A 23880-nucleotide genomic window follows, 5' to 3' on the forward strand; every position below is an offset into this window, starting at 1 on the left:
ACCCAATCTGTCATTGAATTAATGGTCAGGAAATGTCAAACAAGAAGCACTGCTAGATCAAACCATTTCACTTGGATTCACACCTCACTGTGTAGCCCTTCAGGTGACACTGCAAATATTCCATTGTTTTACCTAGTAATTTTTATCTCAAAGCTGAGGAAGAGACAACCAGCAAACGGACATCTCCCACCAACCCTGACCAGTGGTTCCTTTCTCTGCAATGATACGGCAAATCATCCATTTATTAAAGCAAGGTAAATTCTAGCCTCAGATCTAGATACCTCTCATTCAGAGGGAAAAAAAAAAAAAAGAATTTTTTGATCATGGGAGTACTTGGCTTGTACCTCTACAACCGTCAAAGAACATCTATGAAAACCTTAACTTTAGTGAAATCAACTGAGTGACTTATGCTGACCGGGGCTTTTTTTTTTTTTTCCCTTAAAAAAAAAATCAACCAAAATGTAAATCTTTCCATGTCCCCCTGAACATCAAAAACCTGATTAAAAGAAAAGATGCTTCCTATGAACTGATCTCTAGTAAGAAAAGAATTCTGTGAACATACCGATTAAACCAAGTTGGAGAAAGCTTGTCTTCACTCAGCCACGAAGATTCTGAGTTTCAGTCAGATCCTTAGGCCTTTGCTAAAACTAAAATATTTTAACTCGCTTGTCTATACATCTATAATAGTCCCCAATTTTCCTAAAAATAGAAGACTGTTGACATCTGAACTGATTAGTATTGATGCTTGGAAGATAAAGGAAGACTATCGAAATCGACTCTATCCGTTTTATAAAAGAAAACTGAAAGGACTCAGGTAGCTTATGTCAGAATATTGGACGATGCACAAAGCACAAGTGTAGCAAATACTATAAAACACGTATTTGTAGTGCAAGTCAAACTATGGGGGCTTTACTCAAAAGTACTGGCCAGCTAAAGGAAACACACAGTTCTGAGTGATCATTATAAAGAGCCCCAATTTAAGTCCAATCTAAATCATAGTTGACGTTATTAGAGAACATTAAAAATATGGTAAAAATTTACACATCACATGTAAAGTCGTTAACGTTCTGATTTAATAGTTTGCAAAAGAGATCTGCAGATGTGTTTCCAATTATACTGGCTTCTATACCCATCTATCATAATATAGGCATGGTTACATATACCGAAACGTAGGAAAATCTAGAGCATAGCTGTACAGCAATACTTTAAGGTCCGAAGTCTGACCAGTACGTATCAAAACATTTCAACATTTCACTGGTTTACTAAACTGACAAAGAACCATTTACAATGAAAAAGAAAAAAAAAATCTTACAGACTTCTTCTGACTGAAAGTTTCCTTTATTAACAGGCTTTTCGGTTTTGAACCTTACAAGAAGCTTCCTTAGGCAGTTGGTACATAGCATGTGTTTTCAGGGTCTTTCTCTGAATGCAGACTTGCTTGGTCATGTAATAACTCGCCTGGGTTTTCATCCCGTTAACATGACCTCTTTTTTTCTGGCTCGTTTGAGTTCAAGTTCCTTAAGCCATCCATGAGTTCCTGGCAAAGTATTTGGTCTCCACTTTATACACCTGTTTTATTTTCCAAGGGCAATGAAATGTTCATTATATAGTAACACACAATAAATAACTCACTGTTAACTCTAAAGGTAAGAATGGGAAGGGTGCCTATTGCATAGCAATACAGAAAAATCAAGTGAGGCATGGGATAGGAACTGTATGTACAGCAACTCCACTTAATGGGATTTTCCTGTTTGTTGGTTTTTTTTTTCCTTTCACATAATTAACACTAACAAATTCTTCCAGTGTTTATTTTTTTCTTAAAAAAAAAAAAAAAGGTTTTGCTTCTTGTCTCTCTCACTTACAGAGTAGGTGAAATGTAGAATAAAGCCTTCAATTTGTTTTGTTTCGTTTTGTTTCAGGTGCCAGTTTTAACAAACAGAACACAAACTTCCAAAGTGTTTGAACTAGTACCGCTTTTTTCAAAAAAAATTTTTTTAACACTGTTGAAGCAAGGCTCTCTTATGTTTTCTTGTTACAAACATTGTCATTGTTCTTGTCGCTGTCGTCCTCCTCCTCCTCATCATCATCATCATCACCACGTGATTATCGTCTTGCTGCTTTTCCAAGAATCTTAGCTGCATTTGCAAGACTTTACGATCATATTCGAGAGCTGTTCAATCTTGGGTGTTTTGCCGATGTAGTAGAGAATGGTTAGCGGTTCTAAATCCTGGGACACGCAGCAAGGGGAGGCAGATGCTTCTGGATTTATGGTATTATATAAGCTGAGAACCTGAAAGGACACAGGAGGAGAAAGAGAAGATAGGAAAAGACAAAAAAAAAAAAAAAAAAAAAAAAGGAAAAGGAAAAGAAAAGAGGAGACAATTATTTTAAAAAGAACCATTACATATTGCCACAGTTTTATCTTATCAGTCACAGGGCTCAGTAGACAATTTAAACTACTTTTGGTTTACAGTTTCCTTCTCTAAACCCCCAATTATGGTCAACTTGGTATGTGTTCCTACTAATCACTGAATTCATCATTTTCCTACAGAATCCTGTTCTCATGCATCATAAACAAATGATTTTGTAAAAGCTCGGATTGCACAAAATCACTCATTCAACAGATTTTACAGTTTTCCCAATAATCCTTTACTTTGATCACTGCTCTGCTGCACATACTTGCCAGGCCCTCGAAAAACCTGGTCCTCTTACTATTTGCTTTTGTGTCTACACTTCCTTGTAACCGAGTGTATATTTCCAATTCCGACCTAGATTAGAGTTCCCTTGAGCTCAGAGGCTCTGTGGACTTTATTTTGACCTCAGAGCCCTATTAAGACAAAATGAGACTCCTGTGCTCGGGTAAAGAAGCAAATACATAGAGAAGGAGGAGAATCAGATGCCTCATTAAAACTCTCGTCAGAGCTTTAATCTACCCTTCTGTATAGAAAAAGACACCTGTCTGCATGTGACACTTCTCTGTGCTGTCTTCGAGGGCCAATTTAATATCATCTACATTTTTATTTAAAAGAAAAAAGAGGGATCCCTGGGTGGCTCAGCAGTTTAGAGCCTGCCTTCTGCCCAGGGCGTGATCCTGGAGTCCCGGGATCGAGTCCCACGTCGGGCTCCCTGCATGGAGCCTGCTTCTCCCTCTGCCTGTGTCTCTGCCTCTCTCTCTCTCTCTCTCTCTCTCTCTCTGTGTCTCTCATGAATAAATGAATAAAATCTTTTTTAAAAAAGAAAAGAAAAAAAGAGGTACGCCTGGGTGGCTCAGCAGTTGAGCATCTGCCTTCGGCTCAGGGAGTGATCCCAGGGTCTGGGGATCGAGTCCCCTATAGGACTCCCTCAGGCTCCCTGTGAGGAGCCTGCTTCTTCTCCCTCTGCCTGTGTTTCTGCTTCTCCCTGTATCTCTCATGAACAAATAAATAAAATCTCTTAAAAAAAATTAAAAAGAAGAAAGAAGAAAAGAAAAAAAGAGGGACACCTGGGTGGCTCAGTGGTTGAACATCTGCCTTTGGCTCAGGGTGTGCTCCCGGGGTCTGGGGATCGAGTCCCCTATAGGACTCCCTGCAAGAAGCCTGCTTCTTCCTCTGTCTATGTCTCTGCCTCTCTGTGTGTGTGTCTCTCATGAATAAATATGTAAATAAAGAAATCATCTTTAAAAGAAAAAAAGATACAAGTCTTTTCATGTATTATGGTTTCCTAAATACAATCAAGAAGTAAGCAGCTAAAAGCTAATTAAGAATGACACTAAAAGTGAGCTCTATTTTTAATTACTCACTTTCTTACATTTTGCTTAAAACCATAATAGTAATAATAATCAACCCTCCATTAGATTTTACATGGTACATGGTAGTGTCTAAGCTGGAGGGCAGATAGCCAGTCCCACAGTGGAATGAAGAGAAAGTTCTATAGTTAGTCCTATACAGTTAACTCTGTCTTATAGCAAAGGCGTATGGGACTTGTACTAATGGGAGTATGTAGGTTCCCTGGTGATGATAAAGAGACAGTTCCAAGGATGCCATTAATGCATTAGTCAAACAGCAAGTGACCTTTTTCCTCGAGATTCCCTGCAGTTTTTTCAGCCTAAGACAGAAGATCTGTTCAGTGCCGCAACACTGACTACTCTATTAAGCTACCTCTGGCTTCTTGGGTAACTGTCCAAACCACATATTTGTGACCATGACAGTTCTTCTTCCTCTCTCCTTGAAAAACAAGCATGGTCTCAGCCTTCACACACTCCCTCTGTGTATCAGGGAGGGGAATTATATTTCTACTTGGCACTTGGGCCTTGCCCACATTATAGCTACTGTTGCCACAGCCCGGTTGAAACAGCCTGGCCAGAGAGCTCAGACAAAGGGACAGGCATGAGCAAGCTTTCCTCACATGGCCAAGCACATGGTCAGCCCGGAGTGCCAAAATCTACAGGGGAGTTGGGAAAACAGCTAAAGGGAGGAGAGTCCTATTTGTCAATTTAAAGTCTAGCATATGTAGGCATTTATAAATAAACAGATTTCATGTTCTACTAACACATGATTTTTCATATGAATTAAAGAGGAATTTTATAATGCAGATTGTCTAAAATAATTGATCACCCCTAAACTCTTGAATTGAGCCGAATGCATTATGTGATCCTTTTGGCAGCAGATTCATTTTCCTACCCTGCAGTGAAGGCAATTTTTCTAATGCCTCTTTAATAAGGAGATTTACAGAGGCATAACCCCAATGTGTAGCCACATTTCAGGAATTAAACTCAGTAAGACAGAGCAAACGGAGGCCTGGTTATAAAACAAGGAAGCCTGCATTCCAAGTTCTGGTTTGTCACCAACTGTTTGATCCTGGGCGAGTAATCTACACGATCTAGACCCCAATTTCTTTAAGGAAAGTGAAATGTTTGGACGAGATAATTTATGAAATCCTTTCCATCTCTAAAATCCTACGTTATGAGGTACCAGGAAAAAGCATTAGGAAAATTTCTATTATTACATAGAAAAAGTCTCTGCAGAGCTGGGCTACTAACCCCTGGCATCCCATCTAGGATTTACCCTCTGAATTAGCTTTCTATCCTCACTGAAGTAACCTGACAAAATATATAGATTCCTGCGTACTTTGGGTATATTCAAAAAGAATTGGGGGTACTGATTTTCAAGTCATTTTCACTTTTATCATCCTTTTGCTCTTTATATCTACTCTTTTTTCATTGTTGTTTTCAAGATTCTTTCTAACATAAACATTCCTTTTTACTTATAAATTGATGCTTTGAGGTTTAGAGGAGTTAAATGACTTTTTAATTGCCACACACTAGTGGGTCACTATGTCAAAGCATCAGCTGAGGTCCTCAAAGTCTCTCCGCTATGACAGTCCTTGATGTAGATGATGACAGATCCTTTTTTTAGATGGGGACCTGGGTCCCTTCACACCCCAGCTGTACACAACACCAAGTGATTGATTCCAAAAGATTTTTTTCATAGCTACCAACTGCTTACAGCTATTGTGAATATAAAATAAGGGAAAAAATTAAACAACACTGTCCTCTGGTTGCTTACAACTTAATTGGGAAGGCAAAACCTACTCTTCAAACTGATCAGCGTTACTCGTGATTTCACCTACACCCTACATTCCTCCTCATCCAAAACAAGGATTTCTCCAATACCCATTCATGTGTGATGATGAACGGGCACCCAGCTGACTGGAATTCACTGGACATATTACCAGCAGGTGGTACACATTAGCAACCCCAAATAGAAAAGATGGAGCAAAATACTTACCCTACTGTGCTGAGTGTCTGAACTCCACAAATATGGGCATGCTCCAGCACAGAAGTTGGCATTGTACCCTTTAGGTTCATGTATCCATTTCCACCCAAGATCCCTCTTGAAATCAATGTAAAGTGGACGTAGACAGCAATTATCCTGCACATTTCTGTTAGAAGAAAGAGCAGGGGAGATTTTATAGCTGATTTCCCCCTACCCTTCATTCCAAGCCAGAAAAAATGACTCATTCACTCATTCAAACAGCATCCAACAAGCAAATATCATGGGCCAGGACCAAATGGCTTTACAGTCATCTCAAATGACTTTCATGATGGAGTGTCATGGTGACCTGCTGGACTACCTTCCCTTATGAATTCTATGCCCCGAGTCTCTTGGTTGTGACCTTGAAAGTCAAATCTTTCCCTTGAATGACTAGATACAAGCAGAGAGGCGTCTGAAGAGACCCATCTTCGTTTTCAGCCAACACTGGGCAGTTTTGCCAATCAGCCTCGACTGCCCTTCCAAATATAAAATGGGTGAAGTACAAGAGCTATTTTCAAAGAACCATCTAAGGCATTTTCCTTTGAGAATGAATCCTTTATTTCATCTCCTGTCCCTTGACCCAAGAATGAGCCAGAGATCAAGAAACATGGAGGCTTGCTTAGTGCAACATTAACCCTGGCAAGCAAAAAAAGCCATTTTACTCATGAATTCTTTGAGTGCTTTATCAGTGAGAACCCCTCACTGCCCCATAGCTCTCAAAATAAAGAAATAACCTTCCTCTTACGAGCCCTGATAAGAAACCACAGGAGAACATTCACACTCTCCCCACCATGAGCTCTTATAGGAGTGGGAGATAAATTTGTGTTGCCTTCGCTTCTCTCATACTCTGTAGATAACGACACAATAAATAGTATTCTTCTTCTATTTCTCTCATCTCCATGAAAAAAGGTATGGCCATGGGCCTACCATGGGGGGTGAGGGCTTCATGTGGACATTGAGTCTTTCCAATTAAGGATCCACCATCTTACCCCTCAAGTAAGCTTATATTTGCTCTGGGGAGCAAGAAGCTCATTTTCTTCTTCAGCCCCAAAGTGCTTCAGGGGGATTTGGGAAAAAAATTCAGCGGACTAATTTTCTGACTTCAGACTTGGTTCATTGCAAAAGGTTGCAGAATACAACATAGAAAAACTGTTTAAAGCCTCCGGGAAGAATGACATGAGGAGGTATGGTGGCTATCCTGTACTATACCGGGTCTTAAGCAATGAGTGGAGTTTAGGTGAATTTGTAAGAAAAGACAAAGGCAGTGTAAGAGTTAACAGACGTAATTACTTTGTTTTATTTTTATTTCCTTTACCTAAAACAATAGGCTGCATCCAAAGCACGCTTCTTCCGCCGGTTGGACTGTTGTGACTCAAGTCTGTAGGAGGGCAACAACATTAGCAGGAGATGTGGGGTCTTCCCACTGTTTTTTTTCCTAGTGGACTTTATAGTTTTCTGATCACCACTGGTATATGTGGAGGTGCCATCAATACCTTGAAAAAATGCATTTGGGTAACAAACATTTAGCTTTACCTTCATCAAATATAACCAGCCATTCCTTTTTCCTTTGCATATTGTCACAAATAGCCGCGATGACCTCACAACAGCATCATCAGCTGGCTACAGTCATTCCCCACAGAAATAGATCTGCCACAATGAGACAATTGCAGGTGACAATGAACACTTCTCACTGAGGCTCTTGTCAGGAGGCCGTTTGGTGTCCAAGGCAGGCCTTGTTGCTAATGAAGGTCACTACAGGAGAAGCCTTTGACCAGAGTCCAAGGGCAAACTGGGTAGTTTATTTTCGTCAACGCTCAGTTGAGGCTGTGTTCATCCCCCCAACGACTGAAGGCACAGCAGAAGAACATGCCTTGTCCCCCCCACCCCCGCCCCCCCGGTTCACTCTCCTCCTCAGACTACTACACTCAAAGACTTTCCTAATGAACACAGCCCGAGACCTACACTAAATTGCAGTGAATTAGGTTCAAGTGAAAGAGAAGTCATCCTTACCTAATGCTATTTGGGGAAGCTGTGAAGAAAGGGCTTTTTCATTTATTTTATGGCATCCTCAACACTTTCCTGATTCCATCTGAGATTTAGAAACTCGAGCTCTCCAAAGCATGCTCCAGAGACTGCCAGTTTAAGCATTTAATCTCCACACTCTAGAGAATCGTGGCTAGGTTAGAGACTGAAATAAATCTCTAGACCTCCGGGAGAATTTTTCCATGAGCAAGGGCCACTGTAGCCTTCTGCAAGTGGATGGAGGTCCCGGGTGGTGGTAGCTGGGGCAGGGGAAATCAGCTCCTGACGTGGTGGTGTGGGGTCAAGGAGGCACGAGCACACAGCAGACTTCCCTCTTATCTCTCATCATCCAAACCGGTTATCTAATAAGGGAAGTAACTCCAACCCTTGGTATCTCTTCATTCTCCTTGACCTTCGGCTCATCACCAACAGGTAAGCAAGAATAGGGAAAAACTAAAGCCTCTGTTTGTCCTTATAGACTATTCTAAAAGTCTGATAAGGAGACCACTGGAAATACTGGGCACCAATTAGAAATGGTGGAGTGTTCTGATACATGTAAGGTGAGGTAAAGAGGCTGTGGTGTGAGGGGAAATATGGTTGTAGGCCTCTTGACATTGCACTTGGGACATTATCAATGGATCTCCTTGAGTGCATGCTATCTTCTTCTATATTAGCATAGCTGGAAACTTGCTTAAATGAAGAATAAAAGGCTTAACTGACTAATAGTTTGGAAAGTTGATGAATCAGTCAGCTAGTACTGCCAAGTCATCACTTGGCATGTAGCAGCATACAGAGGCTTGGTCCAATTCTTTCTGCCTTCATATATCTTTCTCAACCATATATTTAGCCAAACAATGAAAACTCCTCAGGCCTCACCAAACAATCCCATTCTCACATGCAAATGGACTTCATCCCCCATGAGATTATCAATACAGGCCCTTCCCTCCCCCACCTCGTAAGACCAAGTTTCAGTTACCTGCAAATCTTGCTTCTAGCTCTTCACTTTTATTGGGAATGATGTAATTATTAGATGGTACAAAGGTGCAGCAGGGACAGTGTAAACTTATTTTAAATCCCAGGTTTCTGTCTGGAAAACAGTAAGTCAAGGAGGTCATTTGGATGTGTGACAATACCCTTAAATCTGCAATCAACTTACAATAACGCGGGGTCACTGAGCATCTAGGGACGAGGACAGAGGGCGGCTGTAACCTTTATGGTGGAGCCATTCATGGACGGCGTCGGTCACGTCAAAGGAAAGCCATTCGCCTTCTGCTCTCGTCTTGACGACTTTGCTGTCAATGTAGCGCTGGGTTGGAGACGTTAAATCTTTGGATTTGAGAATCTGGGGAAGGAAGGAGAAAGGGAACAAGCTCACTTGGCATCCGGTCAGGATGACTAACCCAAAACCATTAACAGTATTCCAATTCATTATCTAAACCTAGCTCCACTCTGGTATACCCATGTTATTGTCATCTAACAGCATGGCTGTGTGCATAAAAGCATAACACCAGGCCATCTGCCATGAAAAATAGAGCTACTAAGTCAGCTGTGTGTTATGATAAAGGTGACAGGAACCATAAAGCCAAGTGTCTAAGAGAAAGTGACAGTAATTATTTTACTTTGCTGACATAAGCTTTGTAAGATTTCAGCCATAAATTCTATGCTATTAAGTTAATGGTTTTGTTGTTCTGCTTCTCCACTTTTTCAAATCTGGAGAGCTGGGAGCTGGGGAGGGACAGGAGGAGTAGGCCAGTTCAGAGGACCCATTCTCACCCTCTGAAGGCCCTGGGTTATAAATCTCCTTCTAATAAAGAGAAAAAGGTCCTAACCCGGGTTCCTAAATCCACCAACATTAATACATGTGGCACGCCTCAGCTTTTGAGGTAAGTCTCTAGCTGAGATTTTTACTCTCAATGTGACTTGTTATGATTTATGAAGATATTCCATATCCCACAGACGAAGAATGAATTTGGGCAGGAGCAGTCTGGCACAGTGTGTAGTGAGAGTCTGAAAGCAAATCAGCCTGAACACTGAGACTTTAGAAGGATTCATTTATTTCAAATATATAAAGACCAACTGTAGTATGTTCTTGGGTTTCTATAGGAAGTGCATGCTTTAGGTAGTTTTTAAAAATTCTGAGTGTCTTTAAATGATACTGTTTTATGAACCGGTCAAGCCAAGATCTCAAGTCTCCTGAACTCTATCGAATCCCTACCAAACCCGTATCTTGCCTTCCCTCCGTACTGAGGGGCTTGTACTGCTCTTCCTGATGTCGAGTCTAACTATTCCGTTCTCATGTCATACATATGGGTTGGTCTCTCCAACAAGTTCGGAAGCTTCCCTGGGGCAGTGATCTTGTCTTCGATTTGATGCCATTCCCAAGCATGGCACTCACTTTAATCAGTGTCTATGAAATGACTATCTGAATATCTTGAAGATTTATGTGCTCTCCTTTAAACCTCGCAAAACAAAAATGCACAGCTTTCCTGCTGATTTTAAAATGCACTTTTCTTCCATGTGTGTACATGATTTGTTTCAGGTAATTTAGCAACAAATGCTTCCTAAAACATCTGGCATCATGGTCGGCTTTTTTCTGGATTATGTCAGTTTAGAAAGAGATTCCTCCAGTGGACCTTTGGGGGGCTCTCAGCGAATTTTAGACAAAACCTACTCTATAGTCTTACCCTCGAGGTTTAACAAACTCCACTAACTGGAGACAATCTAGAGGCAATCATGATTCCACCACAGGCAAGAGATGTTCTTTGTGAATTAAGGGAAGCAAGTAAACATGGCCCGAGGGCTGGGCATGCTGGGCTCTGGGTTTGGCACACATTATTTCATTTAATTTAATCCTCAAAACATTCCTATAAAGTAGATTAAGGAAACTGAGACTCAGGGAGGTTCAGTAACTCACGCAGTGCCTCATGGTGAACACGTATGGAGAGAGGATTCAAAGCAATCCTCTAATTTTCCCACTTCAGTGCTGGATTTTGAAGGCCAGAGAGTTACAGGAGTCAGATTTGAATCATAATTCATCCCTACCCTCTTCCAGATGACAAAAAACATTCAGTGACAGAAGCAAAGGTTTTTTAATAAGATAAAAATAAATGTTGGTACCAGATGGAAATAGAACAAGTCGATTAAACATAGTTAATGCTGACATAAACCTATAACTTTATTTTTTAAATTTTTTTGAGATGTTATTTATTTATTCATGAGAGACACAGAGAGAGAGGCAGAGACAGAGGCAGAGGGAGAAGCAGGCTCCGTGCAAAGAGCCCAATGTGGGACTCAATCCCAGGATTCCTGGATCATGCCCTGGGCTGAAGGCAGATGCTCAACCACTGAGCCACCCAGGCATCCCATAAACCTATAACTTTTAAGACACAGCTTAACAGCAGTCCAATCCTCTGTAAATCAAACCTTTCCTTGAAAACACTTCCAGTTGGGCAAATAAGATACCACGGATCCAATTCATAATAATGGGTATAATTAACCTAACCTAGGATAACCATGATAATACAATATGTGAGACGTTTTCAGGCATTTCCATCTGCTTTACTGCTTAAAAATTAGTAGCAAATCCAGAACTCATTTTTTTAATTTTAAATTTCCTCCCCTCGGTGGACCTCCTATAATGATGCATTATTTCATGATGCTTTTATATTGGCTTCACTCCTAACCAGTACAGTGTATGTCTTATTCATCTTTATATCCTTAACACTTAGACACAACATCTAGAACAAAACATTGCTTTCATTGTTGTATTAATACATATTTTGTACATATATAAATTGATACATAACACATCTTATCTAAGACATCTATCTCTGATACAAATCCCTGAAGACACAGAATTTTTTTTAAATGACATATTGACCAAATGGGCAGAAAACACACATACCAACAAATCTATGGACATTCTTCAGAGCAAATGGGTAAATCTAGATGGTCTTGCTTTAAAAGCAGATTGAAAGGGAGCAAAAAGATTCTGAAAGTTTCTCTCTTAAATCTCATTTTCTAATAAGTGCTTCTTTGGTCCCAAAACACCAGTAGGTTCTGACAGTGGACAACTTCACATTCTCACATGACTGATAGGTCCTCTGTGTCTTTTTGCAAGTTCAAGAACAAGCCAATTGAAACCACCCAAGAATGACAGCCAGTTCTAGCTGAACAATTCTGAAACAGTGTGGTGGCTTTGGTGGCTTTTGGTTTTCAGAATTTGAACAATTCTGAAACAGTGTGGGTTTGCTGCCTCAGACTTTATGGCCAAGGACTTCTTAAACTCACTTGTTGCAATTGAACTCCTTTCTTACCAAGTCCTTAGTGGAAACAGGAAACAGCTGCCTTCCATCACTCATAGACTATCCCTCATACGCTTGGAGACTATTATTAAGTCCCCCTCAGCATGCCTGCTCTCTCTCTCTAAGCTAAATAAACCCTGTTCCGTTAGCCCATATTTAGAGGGGCAATTTCCCAAACCTTTAATCACTTGGGTCACTAACTAGGATGAATGATGCTATATTAAAGTACTCCTCCTACAGCTTCGTGGTGGTGTTTCAGAACTGGCTAGAAAGCCTTCTAATCACATCTCAGAGTCTGAAATCTTAACTTGAAAGGTATCTTCTTTTTAAGAATAGGCACAACCTCCCTATTCCCAGTTTATCTTCCATTCATTACCCACACAAAATTAAACTGGAAGGGAAGAAAATCAACCCACTGCTATTATTGATTAGGACTTTCCCGAAGTCAAGAGTTTACACAAAAATGATTAGATCAGTCAACTTCCCACTCCATTTCAGCCTTTGCCATCATCTTTCTTCAGTCTCCCAACGAGTGTATTGGATGGGAACAGTTTTGAGTATCCAGCTGTTATATTTTTTCTAGAGCCAAAGTCACCACTAAATTCCTCTATACATTGTATCATGACAAAGATAGTTTAGTTGAACACTGGAAGCTCTCATACCTGGGTTTCATTTAACAGCCAGATTAACCAGGATTCCCCATTTGATCTGTAATATATATTGGCTTATGCTGGGGTTCATTGCTGGAAAGCAACTCTCTAGTATGTTCTGAGAACTTCTGGTCTTACCGGTTGAATTGTATGCTTAGCAAGTATCCATTGTATATGTTTCTAAACCTGTGTATGATAGTTGGACTTGATATCCAGGGGAATCAAATAATCTAGAAATGATGAAATGCAGGCCCAAAAGTAAAGAGAACTGTTGCTTCTGTGAAAATCAAGTTGAATGCTTTGGAAAGTCTTCAATACAGACAAGCTGCTTAAAAAAAACCATTTTTTTTTTTAAAACAGTTTGGTACTTCCTCAAAAAGGTATACATAGAATTACCATTTGATTCAGTGATTCCATTCCTAGGTATATAACCAAAGGAACTGAAAGCAGGGACTCAAGAGATATTTGTGCCCCAATGTTCATAGCAACATTACAATAGCTGAAAAGTAAAAACACCTTAAGTGTTCATCAGTATATATATAAACACTATAAATAAAATGTACTATATACCCACAACAGACTATTATTTGGCCATAAAAACGAATGAAATTCTGACACATATAACAACATGGATGAATCCTGAAGATATTATGCTAAGTGAAATAAGCCAGACACAAAGGGACAAATATTACAGGATTTCACTTCCATGAGGCACCTAGAGTAGGCAAATTCATAGAGGGAGAAAGTAGAATAGAAGTTACCAGGGGTGGGAGGTAGGGAAAATGGCAAGTTACTATTTAATGGGTGCAGAATTTCTGTTTGGGGTGATGGGAAATTTCTGGAAATAATGAGTGCTAGTGGTTGTATGACATTGTGAATGTCCTTAACACCACTGAATCCAATGCTTTAAAAAGGGTTAACGGGCTACACTTACATATATTTTGCCACAACGAAATCTTTTCCTAATTTTAGATGTTAGGGAAACAGCTATAGAAGAAATAACAAAAGGAATAATATGATAGAAACCTAGAAGGATCCTGGGGTGCCTGGCTGGCTCAGTTGGTTAAGCGTACAACTCTTGATTTCAGCTCAGGTCATGATCTCAGGATCCGGAGATCGAGCCCCATGTCAGGCTCTATGCTCAGCGTGGAGTCTGCATGGGAGTCTCTCCCTCTCCCTTTCTCTCCCTCTTCCTATGCTCTTCCCTCCACTTGCTAAATAAATAAATAATAAATAAATAAATAAATAAAATGTCAAAACAAACAAACAAAAAACAACCTTAGAAAGATCCTGCACACAGGTTGCTCAATAATTTGTCCTGAAACTTCTTTGTTCTTCAAAGAAATGAAAAACTAGAAATTGTAGATGGTGCATAATGGATATGTTTCATGCCAAAAATACAACATGGATTGGCAATAGGCAGAGCCACAGTCAAAGAAAAATCCTTGGCCTTTTATAAAACACTCAGCATGTAAATTGTGTATGTGTTTGTGCGCATGTGTGTGTGTCTTTGTGTATATAAACGCATATTTATACACATATATGTTTTAAGTTAAAATACTTATTTCCCTCTCTCACTCATTCACTCCTGTTTCTATAATCCTCTGCTTTGACTTTTTTCTTTAAATAACAGACCAACAACTGTTTCTGATTGAATTAGAAAGGAGAGCTTCTAACATACTGAAAATGAAATTTAGCTGCCTCTCGCTTAGCTACCACCCACAGCGGTATGAATGTTACCTTCATTACATTATTGATATACACACATTATCTATAATACGTGCAAAATACCCACATACCGCCTTTGGCAAGGCTCTAAACTCTTCACTGAATTACAAAACTCCCTACACAAAAGGATCCATTCATCTCTCTGCCACTGGAAAGCAGCCAATCAGGAGTGGATCTAGGCAAAAGTCACTGATGTTACCCAATAGTTGGGGCCAAAAAAAAAAAAAAGAAAGAAAGAAAGAAAGAAACAGAAAACTAGATGCAAAATTATAGCCAGAGGAAATCTTAGTCTTGAAGGAATAATGTTGTAAATCAACTCAGGATTTGCCTTAGACACCGAGGGTGATACCGATTCCTCTCCTATGAGGCACTGCAAAGAGGTATAAGGAGGAAGTATTAGGAATTCTATTTTACTTGGCATATTCAGGCATCAACGGACCTACAGGAAAACCAGGGGGCCATTTCAACCAGATTTCTATTGCAAAGGTAAATTTAACAATAAAGCTGTAGAGAAAAAAAAAACAAAAAAAACAAAACACGACACTGGGTTAACTGGTTGTTGGTTTTAAATGCATTTAATGTTTTTAATGTACTTAACATTTAAATGCATTTAAATGTTTGTGGTTACAGGCACAGAGTGATTAGCAAATGCCGAATTAAGCATTTACTCTGCTGGCCCTGAGCACTCTCTTCTCAGAGGTGCCTGACCCCATATTCCTTAACTTCACTCTCAGGAAGCATCAGTGTTAGAGAGGCTCTAGAAGGCCATCTGCTCCAACCCATGCAGTTCATTCATTCAGATCTGTGTCTCCATCTGAAGACTTCTCTAGACAGTGGACTCACTACTTCTTGAGAAAGGCCCTCTCACTTCTGAATAATTTGTATGTTGTAATCCTTCTTTACCTTGGACTTAAAATCTCCATCAGTCTTACTCAACAGTCATATCACGGCTTCATATTCATACTATCATTTCTGTTTTTTCAAATATTTGCACATTTTCATGTGTTTTGGTCTTCGCAAAAACCCTGTAGGGTAGACATCAAGGCCCTCATCACCTACAGTCTGTAGCCAAAGGGAAAGAAGCCTGAAATACTTACCTGGGTGACCACAGCGCTGTAGGAAAGTCTGGACTAACCTCTTGCCCTCTTCATTCCGGTGGAGAGGGCTTCCCCCGTAAAGTGTTTTGTTCTCTGGCACTAGAGAGAAAATTCTCTTTCTTTTTTCTATGTCAGGCCCCAATCATAGGAGGCGACTTCTCTTAACTGCTTCCTTCAGGACAAGGTCTGAAGTGCTTCACCACCCTTGTCAAGCCCCTTTCCGATGTTTCTCTTACAATGATGTCCTCACCACATTCAGATGCTGCCTCACAGAATGTGGAGAGTATTCCAGAATGTGCCACATGTGGAAACAAGGAGCTATGGCTTCCCTTGTTCTGGTCACTATTTTTAATGCAAACTATTTACTTTTTGGCAGCAGCCACATCACACCATTGAGTCATAGTAAACTTTTTATAAAATAAAACCTTTGTCCTGACAGAAACTGTGAAGTCAGATTTTCCATCCCAAATCCTTTCTGGAATGACATGGACTGAAGAGAAAGAGACGAAGGGAGGCAAAGAGGGAAGGGAAGGTTGGTTTATCTAGCTGTGTGGTTCTCTAACTGCAGTGTGCGTCAGAAACATCTGGAGGGCTTATTAAATACAACACAGATTGCTGAGCCCCAGCCCCCCAGCCTTTCTGGTCTAATAGGGATGAGATTGGGGCCCAAGAATTTACATATCTAACAGATTCCTAGGTGATGCACAAGCTGCTGATCGACTCTGAGAACCAACTCTCTCGTCTATATGCAATTTATTTTTGAACCCAAATGCAAATTACACATTATCTCTGTTAATTTTGAACTTCTTATTTGACCCTGACCTTGGGTTTTTAGCCTTTTGGGATCTCTCCGAATCATGTTTGCTGCTCAACATATATGCTATCCTTCTCAGCCAGATTGTACCAGCAACTGTGCCCTGTGCCAGGGTGTTGATAACTGTTAAATCACCCAGGGTCCAAACCGTAACCTGTTGCTGGATCCTTGGGTCCTTCTTTCCTTGTTGGCCCTGTTCCTTTCATCAGCACTCTGTGCTCTGTGATTATGTTGTATACAGCAGAAAAAAGTAGAACTTGACTAGTGTGAGGCATGAGGCTCGGTTGAGGCTAGGAGTCTCACCCATCTTCACCAACTGACAGTACAAGTCACTCAGGTTTCTTTGAAGAACCCCCTAGGGTTTGCCAAGTGCCTTTGGAAACCATTAATGTAGCAAAAAGTTGCATAGGCTCTGAAATCAGGCAAACATAAACTATCACTTACTGGATCTGTGATTTTCCTATTTATGAAATGCATTAATAAAACCCACTTTCTATGTTAAGAGAATAAAATAATGCACATGTAGGGAAAAGCATCTATCACGTGGCTGCTATTCAATAAACATGAGTTATTATCATAATTACGTTCCTTATCTGGTCAAAATCTTCCAGAGGCTTCTACTGTCTAGTGAATAAACTCCAGATTCCATAGTTTAGTATTTCAGACACAATTTGCCACCAATCTATCATCCTCAACTCACCTCTCATTCCTAGGAAACTAATCTAAATGCTACCCCTGAAACTTATATTCCATGTCCCACCTCTGCTTCAGACAAGTATCCCTATCAGAATCCCTTCCCCACTCTCACAATTTTTATTTAAAAACAGAAACAAACTTAACAATAACAAAAAGCCTTCCCATCCTTCAGCCTAGCCTTTTCAATGAAATGGTTGCTTTCACTCTGAAATCAGTTTTCTTGTCCCAGTCCCCCAGCAATACTGTGTTTGCCAAGCATCCGGCCCCTTCCTTGCACACAGTGGCCTCAGGGGTAATCCCCATGTGTGTAGATGTCCATTTCTCCCAAGGGAATAGCAAACTCCTAAAAAATAGAGGAAAACATAGACTTATCTACATCTCCATAATCCCTGTACTCTAGTCAGCTGACACATAGTCACTGATTTAATTTTAGAGATTTGACTCTCTGGGGTTGAAATCTTGCTAATATCAACATTTTCTCTCCTGTGAACAGACAACCAGAGCGCACTCGTGAAGGTGTTTTTTGGCTTATCTACCGGAGGAACTAGGAACTAGTGATTCTCCAGCATAGCACTTGTACTGACTGTGGAGGGGCCTTTTGCCCACATGACAAAAACCAAAACCGAAACCAACCTACGTGTTCTAAAATATTTAGTATGGTCAGCTCTTTGGTTTAGCCATTCATTCATTTGTTGGATAATTCCTGGGCATCTGCTACGTGTCTGACTCCTCATTTATTCATCTGTTCCAATTTATCTCATAGCTCACTTCCTCTGGTTTAGTTCAACGGATACTAAACACTTGTGAGCAAGGCATTGCCCTTCTGTCCAGGACAATAGGATGGCCCCTGTTCCTGAAAGAGTCCACGCTCTAGTAAGAGAACTCAGACTCTCAACAACGATGTAAAGCCCTGTGTTCACAAGGGCACAGTGAGGTCACTGAACTAGGGTTTCACCTGGAGCAAGGAGATAACAATCAACAGGGTGAAAAGGTAACTAGTACCATCTGAAAGGCTGGGGCAAGAGTACTGTGCAGTGTGAGAACACAGTCCAGATCACAGCAATGTGCTGGCTCATTACAAAAGAGAACACATAAATGGCTTCTTCCTTTCTCTGTGGGGCTCCTTTATCTGTCCTAAGCACCACAACCTTGAACTTAGAGTTTTCTCAGAAAGTGTGTTAGACTCCCAGGGGCTGCCTGAGCGAAGCACCACAAACTGGGTGGCTTAAAGGCAGAAATGTACTCTCTCGTCATTCTGGGGGCAAGAAATCAGAAATCAAGGTGTTGGCTGGGTCATGCTTCCTGGGAAGCCTCCAGAGGGGGATCCTTCCTCGCCTCTCCCAGCATCTGGTGTTTTGCTGGCCATCTCTGGCATTCATTGGTTGGAAGCTACCTAACTGCAGTCTCTGCCTCTGTCTTCACACGGTCATCTTCTTATAAGGACACAGATCATACAGGATTAGGGGTCTTCCTTCTGATTTTATCTACAATAAATGACTCTATTTCCAGAAAAGGTCATATCCTGAGGTACTGGGGAATAGGACCTTAACATATCTTTTCTCGAGAGAACACAATTCAAACTATAACAATAGGTGTTCATAGGTTACAGTGGGCTGAGTATGTTCTAAATGTCCTGACCATGAAGTCCTTCCAAGCAAAGAACGTTCTGGCTCTTTCTTATTCTTTCACAAAGTCTTTTCCACTGAATCTGCACAGTTCCTTCCTGGTAAATGCTTGTTGACTTACAGACATCATTAGAAAGACTCACACAATCAAGTGACAAATAAGCTTGAACGATCCATCTTTTATAGTGATCGACAAAAACTCTTTCTTGGAATTTTATGCACACACATCATAGAGATTATGTATGCGTGTGTGTGTGTGTGTGTTGTATGTATATGTGCATGCATATATATATATCATATATATGTATATCTCAAGGAGGATGGAAAAAATGATCAGTGTAAACAACCCTCTACTGTATTTTACCCTTTCTGTTTAATATATTTCACTGTGGAAAGAAAATAAGAGAGAAAAAGCAAGAAAGGAATTTTCAGGTATCAGAAAGTAGGGGGCTTTACGGAGAATGAGAAGTAGGTGAAATGGCTTTTCTTCCCTCTGAGGCATAAATGTACCCCTCTGTTCCTACTGAATGCAGCCTCCGTGAACAACACTGGGTCACTTTAGGGGTGCTTAACAAACCAGCACACTGCCTGATTATCCTTCAGAAGTGGCTTAACAGACCCAATGCTTATCTTGCTTCTCCCATCGCCCTGGCTTGTAATTGCCCTGGCTCCTTTGAAATCGCATCCCTCTAAGAGGCCACAGTAATGTATATCTCACGAGAGCTTCGAGAGGGCCTGCATAGTAGACTCCCATGGAGTACATATCAGCTTCAAAAGAAAGACACCCATAAAAATACAGTCTCTCTGGAGCTCAGATATCTACCTTATTATGTCACTATATTAAGACTTTCTCTTTAGAGTACAGAGTTCCTGTATTACACATATCCGTGTGCAATTATGATAAAGAATGGCATATATAGATCTTTAATGACCTTTATGGAAATGTCACCAGATATGTCTTCAAGCTAAGCACGCGCACACACACACACACACACAGAGGAAAGCCTTTCCTCTGTGATGAAAACACCTTATAATTCTCTATTGTTTCCTTCCATTTTTTTTTTTCATTCTCTACAGATGGGCCTTTATGCTGACTGCACATACGCATAAACCAGTAAATGCATTTCCACAGGTTTGAGGGATGAAGGAGTCCTTTGTGTGAACAACAAGTCTCTCAGATGTCACAGCTCAATAGCATTCATAAGACCATCACAGATAAATCACAGAGCAGAGAAAAAGAGTCAACTGCACAAAAGTCGCATCAGTACAGGCAAGAGGGAGATGTGTGTAGTACGACATTTGATGACAGCATTTGAAGGGAAACTAAGTCAAGACCTCAAGTTACGTCAGTCGTTGAGGCTGGACCACACAGCCGAGTATGATGGATTTTGGTAATTCCACTTGTTTCCTGCTATGGGAGGAAGGAGCCTCCCCAATAAGACTATAAGCCCTCTGGGGCCGGATCTTCTGATTTTCTTAATTGATCTTCCTTTCCAAGTCTACTCTGACTCGACACCAACACATACATACTTGAAAACCACACTTCCAACACCCTTTCCTACTTCCTGGCTACCAGTAACACATATGGCCCACATTACAATTTAAGTCCCTTCTTATATTCAGCTGAGAACTTGAATTTAGGGGGTGAGATTATAAAGCAATGAGTCAAAAAATAAAGTAATGAGCCTGGGTTTTCTGCAAACAGAGAGAGTTTACGGGTTACCTAAGAATATCAGTTTCATGAATCTCTTACGTAATTTTCTTTTTTCTTTTTTCTTTTTTTTTTTTTACTTACATCGTTATTATCCACTGAACCAGCACTAGTTTTGAATAAGTAACAAAAAAATGGGCAGATATATGTTTCTTTCTTTATCAATAGTTAGACATCATTAAAACTGATGTAGCAAAATTTCCAAACCCAAATAAATGAAGAGATTTCTCAAAAGAGTACCCCCGTGAATTACACACTTATTTCACAACATTTCCTTGTACTTGAATCTGATTTTGAAATGTTTCTTAAATTCACTGGAAAACATTTGTTGAACACTCACTACGCACCAGGCACCATTCCAGGAATTTGTCCCTAAGCGGTGGAGGTGAGACTATAAACCAGATAGAGGTGGAATGGAAGATCAAGTAGGCAAAATGATCGAGGGTGTGGAGGGGAAGTGTGCAGTGGAGAGTGGGGGTAGGAAATTTGGGAAGAGGGGCTCTGAGATGTTAGGGTGACCACGAAGGCCTCTCTAAGCGGGTGACATCCGAGGAAGCACGTAGGGGCATGAAGAGAGCAGGAAGGAGAACGTGGGAGGAGGGCACAGTAGCCACAGGCTTTAGGAGGAAGCGGATGCAGGTGTTTGAGGTGTAGCAAGGAGGCCAGTATGGGGGAGGCACCTGAGTGAGTGAAGTCAGGCTGGGGCGCTGGAGGGCTAGCGAGAAACAGGTCCAGACACAGTAAGGACTTTGGCTCCTAGGCGAAGTGAGGTGAGAAGCCATCCCAGGACTTTGAACAGGGGCATTTAGATCTGCCCAATATCTTAGCAGGACTCACTCTCACACACACTCTAAGGGGCCCAGGGGGCAACAGCCAGACCAGCCAGGAGGCCACCGCAAAAGCAAGAGGCAAAAACCACTGGGACGAGGGTAGTAGCAGTAGAGATGAGAAGCAGCTGGACTTCATATCTATCTTTTAAAAGCAGCTATCATGTAGGAAAATTAATTACTTTTCAATTTCCTCTTCACTAGAACTCTGGCAGTTTTTGAAAATTAACACTACCTTTCAGAAGCTCGGATTTGTTTTCCACTGAAGGATATTCCCAACTATGTATTGGTAGGTTCTAACATGGTTCTAGAACAGAAGTTCCAAAAAAAAAAAAAAAATTCTGAGCACTGTTGGTATCAAGAAATAAATCTACATCCTCCCTCGGAACAATTTTGGCCTCCCTGGTGGAGGTTATAGTAGAGTTAGCGTACGCTAACAGTTTTTTAAAGTGGAGCCTTATTAAAATCAAGCGTATATCACGCTTATTTGTGTGGTGGGGAAGTGGGAAGAGGTAGTGACAGGCGCAGAGGATGAGGTAAAAAGACAGCAGTGGAGCCCTCGTCCGACCAGAGATGCCTGACAAAATCACAGAGTGGTTTTATAATCATAGGCCACCTCTAGGGGAAATATAAACCATGCTCTAGATGATAAGCAAAACCCTGACAATAGTGCACTCCTCGTGCATCCGACAGGCCAGACACTTCACGCGCATCCTCCTCCCAGTGACTCGCTAGACAAGAACCATTATCTCCATTTTATGATGAAAAACTGAGGCTCAGAGACATGAGTGATTTGTAAGGCCAAATAGCTGATAAATAAGGAGAGGTGGAAGATGAAGCCAGCCCTCTGCCCGGCCACCCTGCAAAGATTCTCTTCTTTCCTGCCTGGAGCTGCTCATCGGCAACTGAGTGAGATGGCCAGGAGCAGAATTGAGGTGAAAATAGTATTTCAGGAGGCTCTGAAGTGAACTCCTGGTTCAGCCACTGAAAACCTGACCCTGCAGCAATGGAGGTCGGGGAGGGGGAGGAGAGGGGTTCATTTCTAGGAGATTTTGAGCAGAGCATACATTAAAGAGACTGTTTCTTATAAAAGTTCAAACTCCATGCTTTGGAAATAATAATAATAATAATAATAATAATAATAATAGTAACCATTGAGTAGAACTACATTGTGCTAGGAGTTTCCATGCATTCTCTCTTTGCTTTACAAAGTCCTGGCCAAGTGGGTGTCTTTACCCACAGTTTACTGACGTGGAAATCGGCTCAGTGACGTGACTTCCTTAGACTCTCCAGGGGGGCAAGACCACAGCTTGAGCTCATCCTGGCCCCACTCCAGAGCCTGCGTTCTTCCTACTAGTGTGGGCAAGTGCTCTAGAGCATGGCCACTGGGGCCAGACTGCCTGGGTTCTAATTCTGCCTCTGCATGGCCTGGGCGTTACTTAATCCTCTGTGCCTCAGTCTCCTGGTTTGTAAGATGCAGCTAAGAAGCCACTTCATAGGGTTATTGTAAGGATTGAATGAATCAATCTACATAAAGCACTTAAAGCGGTCCCTAGCATCCTGTGCATACTGTGTGTTAGTGATAGTTACTGATATCGTTACACAATCGTATCACACAAAAAGAACATGGAATTATTAGTTACTGTTGAAGGACTATCAACATTTCTTTGAATACATTGGGGAAGGACTACTGTTCATACTACTTTTGGGGTCCCGTCTGCCCACAAGGGTAACAGACACTTGGTAACATCATCACTTAATGTAAATGATAACGATCCGACTTCCTTATGAGGCAAGCCTGTCATTTGATCAGTTTGAAAAAAAAACCTGAGATATTAATAGCCTTGTGCAAACAAAGTGTTTATTATATATACCTCATGGCTTTTTTTTTTTTTTTTTTTTTAAGGGGGTTACTATACGGTGTGTCTCCAATGTGGCGCCGGAGTCAGGATCAGCATTAAGGGGACTGTATGCTGTAAAATTCTGTACAACAGGAGCCCAGTATAATTTTTTTTTTCGGCACCACTTTTTGCAAGTCTAATTTAACAGACAGTTTTTTTGGCTGACCCCTTTTTATTTTACACACCCTTGGGCAACATGAGAAATGAAAACTGAACTGTGTGTGTGTGTGTGTGTGTGTGCATATGCACATGTGCACATGCATGTATTTGGGGTCCGGAAATGGCGGCAGTTTTTATTAACCCCATTCGTGTTGTGTTCTCTACGATGACGGGAACTTCACCCTTCATTTTGCAGCATTAGAGTCCCTTCAAAAGTAGGCTAGGCCATCAACCTTACAATGTTACAATTTTCACTGTAAAGCCTCGGGGGTGTGCAAAGTTTAAATCTGTTGCAGAGATTTTAGATAGATAGATAGATAGATAGATAGATAGATAATAGATAGATAGATAGATAGATAGATAGATAGATAGATAGATAGATAGATAATAGATAGAGAGAAAGATTCCTCTGAAACCCACTTGAGCTTATTTCATCTCAGCACATTTATCTTCTACTGACTAACAAGGACCCATCAGCAGATTATAGTCTCCCAAGCCCTCTGCCACCGACACTAGTGGCCTCATACCAGCACCATGCAAGAAGATAACATTTT

At 40.9% G+C, this 23880-nt stretch overlaps 1 protein-coding gene across 3 annotated transcripts in view; it reads right to left on the reverse strand.

The window, feature by feature from the left end:
* Positions 1 to 1316: 1316 nt before the first annotated feature.
* The window catches only part of TGFB2 (transforming growth factor beta 2), an 80124-nt gene continuing 57560 nt past the window's right edge, over positions 1317 to 23880 (reverse strand). For 2 of the 3 annotated variants that reach the window (XM_077886607.1, XM_077886608.1), the window contains 5 exons: positions 9024 to 9156; positions 8791 to 8901; positions 7108 to 7285; positions 5766 to 5919; positions 1317 to 2290 (listed from right to left, as the gene is read on the reverse strand). In XM_077886607.1, the coding sequence (XP_077742733.1) occupies positions 2132 to 2290; positions 5766 to 5919; positions 7108 to 7285; positions 8791 to 8901; positions 9024 to 9156 (735 nt within the window). In that variant the 3' untranslated portion in view covers positions 1317 to 2131. The remainder of the gene's footprint in view (positions 2291 to 5765; positions 5920 to 7107; positions 7286 to 8790; positions 8902 to 9023; positions 9157 to 23880) is intronic. The other variant, XM_077886609.1, reaches the window with a different exon arrangement.

This window comes from Canis aureus, chromosome 38, assembly GCF_053574225.1.
Source record: "Canis aureus isolate CA01 chromosome 38, VMU_Caureus_v.1.0, whole genome shotgun sequence".
NCBI classification, from domain to species: domain Eukaryota; kingdom Metazoa; phylum Chordata; class Mammalia; order Carnivora; family Canidae; genus Canis; species Canis aureus.